The 12,299-nt window shown below is 42.4% G+C and overlaps 1 protein-coding gene across 4 annotated transcripts in view; it reads left to right on the top strand.

Annotated features, from left to right (window-relative positions):
• RUNX1 (RUNX family transcription factor 1) overlaps positions 1-12,299 on the top strand; it is a 245,361-nt gene that overhangs the window by 159,809 nt on the left and 73,253 nt on the right. For all 4 annotated transcript variants that reach the window (XM_082624588.1, XM_082624589.1, XM_082624586.1 and 1 more), the window contains one exon: positions 2,430-2,586. In XM_082624588.1, the coding sequence (XP_082480714.1) occupies positions 2,430-2,586 (157 nt within the window). The remainder of the gene's footprint in view (positions 1-2,429; positions 2,587-12,299) is intronic.

Below are 12,299 nucleotides of genomic sequence, written 5' to 3'. Positions count from 1 at the left end.
AATGATCTTTGAGCCCCGAGATATCTTTGACTCCTGCTATAGTTTAAAAAAAGGGAAAAGAAGGAGTTAAACTCCTGATTTGTTTAGTCTTAAATTCCAACATCAACAGCATTTTCTTGTTTAGCCACCATGATTCTTTTACTCTCTATTTGTTTCTGTTTGGTGTTGGCCTCATGAATGTGCCATATTACTGATGAGGATAGTTTTGGAAAGATGAGTGAGGCACAGGCATGGAGCACTGTGAGAGGGGCCAGTAGGATGAAGGTGATTTAGAAAACATTTGGTAGTTATAAAACAAGATTTATTTATTTTAACCTATTTAACCAACAATGACTTATTCAGTTGGAAAACCATGTGGTTGATCTGGTCCCTGTATACTTACTGAATGTGGAATTAAAATAGAGATGCCAGGTCATCACAGGGAGATGGGGATAAGGAAGTAAAAATATGTTTTCAAGGAGGACATTTCAACATTGTGAGCTAATTTTACAGAGGGAAGTGAAAACAGTGGGGAAAAAAAGGAGGGGGGATTTTTAAGAGACTGAGAAAAACAGAATAAAGTAAGTATATTTTATGGGAATAGAAAAAAAGGGTAACAGTAACTAAATAACTGATCAAGGAGATTTATTTCAGTAATGTTTTTGAAACAAAAGGGAATTGTCATATTATTGCTCTTAATTAAACGCAACTAACATACTTATAATGGGCTCTAAATACCTAATTAGAGGGTGCTTGAGGAAGAAATAGCTGTGTTTTTAAATTTCCTTTATAGAAAACACGTCCATTTGGATGGAAAGAAAGATAAGAGTGCAAGTTGGATAAAATAGATGAAGAACATGCCTACCTATTGCTGTGAGAATTGATTCTCCTGGTGTAGTCCTGGGGTTGGAAGTACGTCCACCCCTTATAGTGAGTTGGTTCATTTTCCCCATCGTACTCCTTAGAATCCAAGAGCCAAAGCATCCTCGGGAATAAAAACAATAGATGGTCATCTGGATGACACAGAGAAAGGGTGATGACTAAGCAGGCAATAAAGATGGGAATTTAGAGGAACATGGCTTTTGTATCATACAAGGGAGCCTATGGCAGCCTTATTTACAGACAGAAAAAGAGGACTGAAATATAGGTGTTAACCCCCCAAATTATGTAGCAAATATTAGGTAAAAATGGGGAGGTGGAGAACAGAAGGAGGAATAATCACTGTAGGATGCTTTATTATCACAGCTCAAAACTAAAACCCCCCAAATGATTATATAATTGGAATGATGAGCACACATTTCACTAGTGACTGAGAAAGTACCATAAGGGGTATCGCAAGTAATAGGAATAAGTAGAACTTGGGTTATCTTGATTTGAAATTTGACAACTACCTTAAAAAACAGAAACAATGGAAATATAGCTAAGAATAAATGCTGTGATCAAGAAAATAGTTTCTAGAAGGGTCAAATGATGATCAAGAAATGGATACTACTGCATGAAGCATCTTCGGGCCATGCTCTTTAAAACATTTTACCTTGAAATTGCTGCTTTTTTTTTTTTTTTTTTTTTACCTAAGTGTCAAAAAATATGTATTTACTGGTTTACTTTAGTAGTCCTGATGGAAATCCATTCCCATTCAGTTACATTGAAGGAATTCTTCTTCAAGATCAACTGGGTTTGGAGAAAACCTCCATCATCTATAAGGTCCCAAGTTAACACATCTCTGGGACTCACAGATATAAAAATGCGACATAGTTCCGCTCCTGAATTCAGAGGAGCACATCAAAGTGAGCACCCCTCTTCTCTGAGGTCTGTTGATTTTGTAGTGAGTATTAAGCCAAGGGCATGTTTCTGATATTTTTCTCTTGCATAGCAGAATTCACTGCTAGTGAAAATCAAGGTAGTAGAAGCAAGTAGGGACAACAAGGATGAACTAATTGCGAAGGGAGAGTTTAAGTCATTCAAGAATCATCAGCAATTCAGTGGTAACAATCAAATTTACTTTTAGCAGAAGTAAGTTTAAACACCTAAAAGGCAAAATCCGCCCTATTTGGCCTGTCGGTGGAGGTCTAGACAAATGAAAGATGGGTTAGGTTATAAACTTATAAAAAACAAGAATTCTGTTTCTCAAATATGAAGAATTAAGAGATGATTTTATTCGTGAGAAAGCATAGCTTTTCAAAGTCCTTGCTATAGTGAGTCTTATTCCACCTCTGCTCTGTGACCTTATGTGGCTTCACCAGGTGAATGTTTTATTATTTAAACATTTATATTTTTGCATAGTGGAATTTAAAGTAAATCTTCCCATTAAGAACTTTTCTGTTATTTTGCTTAATTTATGACTGTTATTCCTTTGCAAACTAAAAAGCATCACTTAATATACATTCAATTTTAGAATAATTATGCAAATGACATCAAAGTTTCTAACATGCCTGATGTCTGGTGTTTAGGTGGTGGCACTGGGGGACGTTCCAGATGGCACTCTGGTCACTGTGATGGCAGGCAATGATGAAAACTACTCAGCCGAACTGAGAAATGCAACAGCGGCCATGAAAAACCAAGTCGCGAGATTCAATGACCTCAGGTTTGTCGGTCGGAGTGGAAGAGGTATGTATCTGTCAGAACTGAACTTGAAATACCCAGTATTTACCTAGCAACAAACCCAGATTTTAAAACATCTAAAAGTTTCTGTGATGGGATTCCCTAGAAATACAGTCATTTCTTCCTGTTATTATTGCTACATCAGCTTTTTATTTAAAATTTAATGTTTTTAACAGAATCTGGCTTTACGTTATTGCTTTCTATTATTAAATTGGTTTAAGACTGATTTGGAGCAGGCAAAACATGAATTGTGAATTTCAAGGAAACCTCTCAGATCTTTTCTAAAATGTAAAAATATAAAACTTACCATCATGGAAACTAAGATTATACACCTGGGGTTCTCTCTGTTTGATAATTTTCAGATATCTCGTTACTGGAAACCTTTAACTTAGGGTCCATGTGTTATCTTTGACAAGTGACAGAGTTTCAAATGATCACTTCTAATAATTTTAAGGGCTATATAGTGGATGATTATTGAAACGTGTTTCGAGGAAGCATTTTTTATGGTAAAATATGAAGAAATAGTAACATTCTGGCTTGGTGAATTTGATGGCAATGTGACCTTCCTATATGTAATTTGGATGCCTTATTAGTATTTTAGGTACTGATAATATTAAAGACTGGATTCTGCAGAGGAATTATTGCATCAGTGAAGTTCTATGTGTAGTTTTCTTTTTCCGTGCCCATTATCAAAGTATTAGAGCAGAAAGAGGAATCTTGGCATATTGTAATCTCCTCCGGTTTCCAGTTTTTTTCAAATATTGTGTTTTCTTTGTATTGTAAGAACCTTAGTCCTATTTTACAAATAGCAATAAGTAGTATTAGTTTAATTGAAGGAGGTAAGATAGTTTGTTTTGAAAATCTCATTTTTGTAATATAGTATTGAGTAAGCTTAGGAATAAAAGTTATTTTGAGTATGATAAAAAAGACATAGTAACCTAAATAACAGTAGATGACTCTTGTATTGAAAAAAAGTAAAAGTACAACCAATGGACATTTAAACATAAGAGTAATCATTACTCTTTATAAAGGCATTTTAAAGTATAAGAAAATCTGTGTTTGGGGGGAATTTGATTAGTCAAAGAGGAATGGGGGTAAAGGCATGCTGCTTTTTTTGGCTATTGTTTTTGTGCTATACTAGCTGTCTGGGGAATTTTCGAAATAGAATCAGAGCTAGAGAAAATTGTAAAAAACGTATAACATGATTGAAAATATTTGTTCATAGTACTATGTTAATAATAGGGTAATACCAAGAAAATTACATCCACTTATTGAAAGCTTGAATGGTGCTATAAGGTATAAAGGCACAAGTCATTCTATGGGTTCACTTGTTATATTAAAAGTCCCCACCTTTCAGTAAATGGAATTCCCATTATGATTCAGAGATGTGTGTTTAGAAAACATCTTGAAGGCTTCAGATGAGTAGCTGGCGGAGTGGGTGAGAAGCCAATAAAAAACAAAGGCCCGACCGCCTGGTCCATGCCTTCCAGCCTCGTAACCATCTCAGGTCAATTCCTGTGGATTTCTGTTCTTAGGAAGCCACAGCTGAGTAGCATTTCATTGCATTTCCAGAGGAAGTAATATTATCATCATATGCATCTATGTGGGTCTATGGGTCAGGTTTTGGTTATGAAAGTTTTGGAAACTCTTTAATGGCCCATGGCATTTTCCCATAAGAAGTGCAGTAGGGGCGTTTTGGCAAGGCCCAGGAGGTTGGTGATGATAAAGAATGAAATTTTGAAAGCAGCATGCTTTCTTTTCTGGCGTTTCTCGCCCCTCACTGGCCATGTCTGTTTCAAGTGGGTGACTAAGAGAAGCTCGTGTTTACTTGGGTAACAAGGAACTGTTTCCCCAAGGTGTGGAGTGTTTGCATTTGGCTGCCTGATTCGTGCCAGGATGCCCTTGAGTTTGCAGAGTGAAATAACTGCACCCAAGGCTGGGCTGTCTTCTGATAACCTGGAACGAGAAAATTAATTGAAACGCTCCATATATGGACAATATCTGTTCTGACCAATCTCTGCTTCCCACGCATGACAATAAGCAATCCAAAGTAGAGGAACCCCGAAATGAACGTTTTGCCCAATTACAGTTGCTGTGTATATTGTCAGTCTTGAGTGATTTCTTTTTTTTTCGGTTAGGACTACAAGACAAAATGAGCCATCAAAAGGCCCAGTTTGACTCTGTGTCATAACTTCTCCCCATAGTGGTAGAATACAACTTGATTTTACTCTTTCAAGTGTAAGTGTCAACATCAAAGCCTGCCAGGTTTTTTTTTTTTTTTTTTTTTTGCAATTTGCTTCCCATTATGAAGACAGCAGATGACTCTCACTCATTTTAACAATTAGTCTTAATCTGCCTCACTGAATCTTGGCCTTTAAAAGTTTCATAACATTTTTTTAAGTGATCTTAAGACTACCCACGATTTCATTTTTAATCTTAAGACTATCCACTATTTCGTTTTCTGGTTTTGAAAATGTGTCTGAAAATATGACATTGGCATCAACGCACCACACAGGGGCCGAGAAGGTCCTGGCTGTTGGCTCACTGAACATTTCAGTGCCAATTTCCCATTCTGTCAAAAGCCACTGGTCTGATGGATTCTCCAAGGGGCCTGGTGCTCAGTTCCAAATAAAGGGTAGAAAAAGAAACTCCCTTTTCTTTTCTCAGCTGCCAGTCCCTGGGGATTGTAAAACCTCGTAGAAATTGCCAGAGGTTGAACATGGAAGGGTTTTTCTCTGTTCGACAAAACCAATCTGTCTGGGCGCTGGCTGATGTCCAGGACCACAGCTCCTAACCTCGGGTTCAGCCTGCAACTGGGAAAACCTGCCCATCCGGCTTTTACAGCCTTGCTGACAACACTGGCCCCTAAAAAGTATTGGTGAAGGCTTCAGCAGTCTGAGCCTTCCTCCTTCCTTTTCTTTCCTTCCCTCCTTTCTGGCCCTGACCATTTAAATCTCTCCTTCAGGGATATCTCCCCCTGGGAATTTTCTCCCTTTGATTCAGTATCTCCATATAGATCAACCATTCCTTTACAGTGGAAGAAGAGATAGCAACTCCCAGAAGAGGGGAGCTGACGCCGAGCACACTGGTTCTTGTTCAGAACAATTCACACTTAAACACACGTCCTGGGACTATCCCTTACCTCCAGAAAATCACAGTTCAGGATCAAGAGGTGACGATCATTAGCAGCAGCTGACATCAGCTGACATCTGTCATTGGGGCAGGTGCTACGGATATTTTCAGTTACAAGAAAGTGTATCATGGCTGCAGCCGAGAGACGTCGAAGAAACTTCAGCAATGAAATCTGTGAGGGCTCCCGTCGCTATTGGAGTACTTAATCAGTTGTAAAGGAACCGATCAATCCGGGATTATGGCCTTAGTTAATTCATTTTAGAACCAAAGAGGAAATCTACCAGACCGTATGATCTCCCGCATCGTAAATGGGGGAAGAGAATCCACTGCAAATTTCCTTCTGATTTTCCTAAGACTATGGTTTTTAATCTTTTGGGAGCGTCATGAATAATTTTGAAAATCCTTGGAAGCCTTCTCCCCAGGGGGAAAAAAATGCACACGTGCACTTACACACACAGTTTCTTGTACAATTTCAGTTTTCAGGGCTGCTGAAGCTTGTTTATGGACCTTCTGGGGATCCATGGACCCGCCAAGCCAAGAATCTCTGAATCTGGAACTTTGCCTTGACTATGGAGGGCCCCCCTAGCGCTGTGCTGCACATTGTAGATAACTGGAAAGTGAGGAAATAAACAAACAAATGAGTTATACATTCTTCTTGCACCCTGTGCTGTTTTGGTTACACCTGCTTTTATTATAGCCAGGACCTGGTGTGTATAATTAGGAAAACAGATCCCAGTCAAACCGCCGGTCGAGACCTTTGAGAGGCCATCAGGTGTTCACGCATATGGTCCCTTGCAAAGGAGAAGGGCTTGTTTTGTCATCGAAGGGGCAGCCTCCTCTCTAGTGACTGCCTGGCCCCCCAGCTGCAGACCTGCACCTCAAATTCCACAACCAGCCCAGAGAGGGCATGTGCTCCCCCATCCGTTAGGACTGGGGTTAATTTCTTGGTGGACGTTTGTGTTTATGCTGATCTCCCTGGCAACTTTAATCTTGCCCACTTTCAAACAAGTACCCTTCCCAACTCTTTTATAAAATGAAATTCCTTCCTTATGTTCTTGCTGTGGATGTCTTCCCAGACATAATATTTACGCTGTCACAATCGGGGTTATTGCATATTTGTGTCATGTTTGTTACTTAAGGCATTTTCATTCTTAGGGTATTTTATGTTATTCGGGGAATAGTATGGGGAGGCTGCCTTTCAGATGAGGGATAGACTGTGGTTGAAGGAAAGGTACATGTAGAAAGGATAGAGTGTACCGGTATTCTAAGCAGAGACGTGTCTTTATGGAGTGGTCACTACTGAGAAATGGTCTGAATGACTCACAATATTATCACAGGATCCAAGTCATTCTCTGTTTTATCACAGACTCATATAATAGTGGGAGGAAAATTCATCTGACAATCCCAGTGTTGTTTCATGGATAACATTGAAGATAATGAGTTGGCAGTCAGGTCTCCTGGAGAGAATACAAGGAAAAGACGAGAGTTGTGTTAAAATCAACTCTCCCATTTTCCCCCTCTTTTGGGTTGCTATTGATCTACATTTTAAAATTATATATATGCTGAAATCTGTTTTCAGACTTCGGTGTGGGCAAATATGGATGGGAAAAGACCCAGCCTCTGATACACGCAGTCTCTGGCAGCCCTAGCAAATAAATGCCTTTCGATGGCAGGGCGAAAGCTAGTGCCCATGATCTGATGTAGAATTCATCTCTAGAGATCAGCTTTCTCATTCTGTTTCAACTTGCCCGTAAAAGAGTAAAAATGCTTTCTCAAAGCAAGTTGCTTCCCACCCCTCCCCCAAACCACCACCCAGTAGTCCCTGTCCCGCTTGGTGTCATGGCAAAGGGGAGAACTTTCTTGAAAACGGCTTGTGCCTGGAACACGCAGCTTTGCAGTTGATCTCTTCATGGTTTTCTTGCTGATTTAATGAAGTACCAGGCATTGCTGATGGTGTTGGACCGCTTTTTTAAATTGAGGTTATTTATATGAACAATATTTAAGAGTTGATGTGCAGAAGCTGGACTTCTCTCCACCACCCCTCCCCCAAACCCCTTCCTTGCCAGCCGGCTTGCTTTGGATTGAGGCAGCCCTTTTTGGTGGGGACAGAAGACTATCAATCAGAAAATGCCTCCAAGAGAAATAATGGTTGAGTGATTTTTAGAGCTTCCTGTTTCAGCAGCAAGCATTATAGACATAAACAGTGATCCGGCCAACGGCTGCAGTGCTGCTCTCGTTCTAATGAATCAGTTTTGTATTTTCTTTTGTGCTGGTTGGCTAGAGGCAAGAGGGAATGGAGAAAACTGGTTATGGAAGAACATATTCTGTTTCTTTTTCTTTATTATTTTTAAAGAAAAATGACTTGTTGAAAAGAGAGATGGTATATTGTCTGATGATTGTTTTCTTTCTGCTGGTGATTATAAAGCATGTTCAGATGAGAAAGGGGATGTTGATGAATAACCATGTACTGTCAAAATGGAGAGGTTATGTGGTTTTGAAGGATTTCGTGGACTTTCAGCCAGAAGGGTGTGTGTGTGTGTGTGTGTGTGTGTGTGTGTGTGTGTGTGTGTGTGTGTCCGTCCATACTACCACTGAGAAGACTTCCTGGACCAAATTATCTTTGAGGACTAAATCCATACTAACAAGGTCTTCTCATCTGAAGCCCCAGTAAAGCAACTAACAGGAATTAATAAGTGAGCAGTGTGGATTTAATGAGCTGCCTGTGCATACTTTCAAAGGTGCCAGTTTTATCAGCTCACTCTTGGGGCATTCAAGATTTTATGTTTATAAGCCTGCATTAGTGGACTTCAGGCAAAGCCCACCCTCCGTCATTGGTCCTGAGGTGAGTCCCACTTTCAACAGAGATATATTTCGGTCCGTGTTAAGAACCGAGCTTTCCATGGCATTCCTGTTGCTGGTGCCGATTTGGGATTCCAGCACGCTCCAGTCTCTATTAGGCTGTATCGAGCAGCGTATCCCACTTAGGAACTCCATTTTATGTCACTGAACTTCCTCCAACGAGGGTTTCAGGTAGTTGAAGGACCCATAAATCAGAAGGTGATCCCAACCACCTCCTTCGAGAGGCCTGGTGGCCATCCCGCCACTGGATTCAAAATGCGTTTCCTCTGGTTTCCTTGGTGAAGAAACATTCATGTAGGAGCCACTTAAACTGTGTTTTTCTCAAAGATGTAAGTAAATTTCCTGTTTCTCAACTTAGATGAATCCCTGCTTTTACCTTGAGATTTAAGAGCGTCATTAAGGATGGAGGAGCAGCCCAGTCTGCAGAGCTGCACCCTCCCCCCAGCTTCCGGATCCAAGGATGCTTCTGGGTCTGGTGAATGGGAGGTCTGGCCAGCACCCTCGCGGCTGGTGTGTGGCCTTAACTGAGTCACCTTATGCAAACAAAGGAGACTCTCCTTGGCTCAGACAAAGGCTGTACACAGGAATACAGGCATCTGAGCACAGTTGGTGGACTGTGTGCTTATCAGATCTCAGCAGAGAAGGCAAGGAGGGATGGGCCTGTTTGTACGTGGAAACACCCCAGTTTGCTCCAGGCATTGGTTTCGGGTTTTTAGAGATGTTTTTCCTTCATTCTATTTGAAACCATTGTACGGAGTACAGTCACTATCTATCTATCTAGCCCTATCTATCCATCTATCTGTAATTAATGAGAAACAGTCTAAACTCATATCCTAATACAGCTTTGGCTTCTTTATGTGGTATGTTTCCAGTACCTATGGCACTTGGGTCTGTCCAGATGTTCTGGCACTTGGGTCTGTCCAGATGTTCTGCCTTCCCCGTCCTGCTTGAAACCTCAGGGCAGGTCATAGTTGGTAGATCTTATCTATCAATCTGCCTATCAATTTGGTCTCCCTCGGTGGGCCCCAACATTTGGCAATACCTGCAGACATTTTTGGTTGTCACCCCTGGGGTGGGGCGTGCTCCTAGCATCTAGTGGGTAGAATGACTCCCACAGCACATAGGACAGCCCTACCCCTGCAAAGCATCAATCACGCTGAGACTGAGAAACCCTGGGCTGGCCTCACACGAATGATCATGATAAGTCATAAAATGTCTCCTCTCTTCCCTAACACTTTCTGCCTCTTTACCAAACTTATGAAAAACTTCAGTTCACACAGAAAAAAAAAAAAAACCAAAAACGAGAGAACATCACTGCATATTAGTCTTTTTCTAAATATGAAAATATACTAGAGTTCTGTGTGCATAGGATCGCACCATCTTGGCATCTCCTGGGTTGGAGGATGTGTGGCAGCCAGAAGTAGAGGCTGCAGGTGGAGGGGGCCACCCGGCAGGGAAAGCTCTCCCTCGAGGACTCCCCCCACTTACAGCTGCTCCCTCAGGAATACCACACAGGTGCAGGTCCACAGGGACCATCAGAAACAGTGAAAGTGCACGCTGGCTTCTCATTGCCACTCCCCTCCCCATCAGGCTTCAGTCACGGGCCACAGATCCACTAATCCAGGAACATGAATTGATGTGAGTGGACAGTGTCCACTTGAACTAAAAAGGGCTAAAAGCAAGGTCCTGGTATGCATCACTGACCAATACCTTACAGACACCGAAAAGGAGTCAGTTTGCACACCCAAGGGCAATGCATGGAAGGCGTAAGGACGGGACAGAGGCTGATTTGCCGTCCATCCCTAGGAAGCCCTGCTTCGCTGCCCACGTGTTAGGTGTGCAGGGACCACGGGCAGACAGAGGGCTGGGTTCTTCTGGAGCTTTCTCCCACGTGCTCTTACGTGTTGGTTCTGCTATCACCTATTTTCTACAATACAAGAAGTTTCAGGGGAAGATGACTTGAAAAAAGTCTGAAAAAAAGAGTCCTCTAGGAGTTCTCATTGAATCACAGTGGTGTCTGCTACAGGTGGAGTTTCTTGAATACATTTTGTTGTGACTGCCATCTCTAGTTGGTTGTTTGTTTGCATTTACTCTGCAGGGGGCCCTCACTCCGAACTTTCCTGCCCTTTCTGTTTCCTGTAAGTTTTCCTCAGTAAAGCAACCAGCTCCCAGGTTCCGCGTGGAGATCGGTTGTGTGTCAAATCAATAGAGACCTGTAAGAGTTAGCTATCCTCCTGGGAATTCCCGGGCGGTGTCTGGGCTGGACTATACGGAGCCCACACGCTGCCCACGTTCTGGGAAGTGAAGGTCGCTGGGGAAGGAGCTTAGCAACAGCTGTGGCAGGCAGACGCGCACGGGTGCACTGCGGTGCTGGGACCCCAGCACCAGGGAAAGGATGAAGATGGGCGTGGAACTCCCCAGGAGGTGGCCTTCCAAGAATTTTCAAAACACAAGAGATCCCGTCCTTAACTAGAACAGCACTGTATGGTATCACCCGTCACTAGACCAGTGCCTGATACAGAGCGGGGACTCATTAAATATCTCCAGATGAGTGACTACCCCAGGACTCTGCTTACTCTAGGCAGTAGAGCATAGTGGTTAGCACATAGATGTTACTGAATTCTCCCTGGGAGGACAGTGTCTCACCCTGGGCACCATCAACGTTTAGGGCTGATTATTCTTTGTTGTGGGAGCCATCCTCTGCATTTTGGGATGGTTAGTGGCATCCCCGGCCTCTACCCAGTAGCCAGGAGCATTCCTTCCATGTCATTCATGGGTGGTGACAACAAGAAGTGTCTGCAGACTTTGCCAAATGTCCCTCCCTGGGGGAGAGACGGGGGGAAGGAACACTGGTTGAGAACACTGGCTCAGAGTTGTGTGTCTGTGGGCAAGTCACTTGACCTGTCTGAGCCCGATTCAGCCTTTGTCCAAAGGGGGCTGGGTACGGTGATGATTACCTGAAATAACAAAGACTTTAGGGGTTACTGTTTTTCGTGGTAAGATCAGTTGCTGTGACTAACTCTGCAGGGAAGCTGAGGGCAACTCTGTGAGCTCCTAACAAACTATACAACCGAGACCTGCTTTTTTGTTTGTCTAAATGAATGACTTTTCTAGGAGGGAACATCAACCCTTATCCTGATCCCTCGGCCCCATAGAGCCAGCTCTCAGGACACGGAAGGGTTATTTACGCGCAGTGGGCACTGCGATTTCAGATCAGCAGTGGAAGAGATGAAATTAAATATGTACTGTAATCCGAGGCACTGTTTTTCATGGGAAAAGAAGTTCTCCCAACTTAGTCCTTCCAACTCTTTTGCCCAAACATTAACGGCATGCAAATATTTATGATTCATACATGCCCCTTTAATTCCCAATCGTATTTTAACAACAAACACTGCATTTTCACAATGAAGCAGAATAATCCCTTTGTCCTGTTGCGGGGCTCCGCAGGCTGGCACCCAGCAGCATCACATTCTTCCTGCACCGTAGTTGCTGACTCCACCCAGGTTGAGGGGAGTTTTATAGAGGTGCCACGGCAGCTCGCCTTGGACCACACTTCAGGACATCCTGGCTGTTCCCCTGGAAGCCATTTGAAGGTTGTATCTCAGCATTTTCAGAAACTGCAAGCCAACATCCACACATGTTTTTTTCTTTTTTGGTCACATGTCAACAGAGAATCGATCAATCTGGCTGTTGCTTGGAGAGGTAGCTTGCATTCTGCCCAAATCCAT

The sequence above is a fragment of the Mesoplodon mirus genome, assembly GCF_964341445.2.
Source record: "Mesoplodon mirus genome assembly, chromosome: 6".
In the NCBI taxonomy this organism is placed as follows: Eukaryota; Metazoa; Chordata; class Mammalia; order Artiodactyla; family Ziphiidae; genus Mesoplodon; species Mesoplodon mirus.
This window is presented reverse-complemented; position numbering and strand designations above follow the sequence as displayed.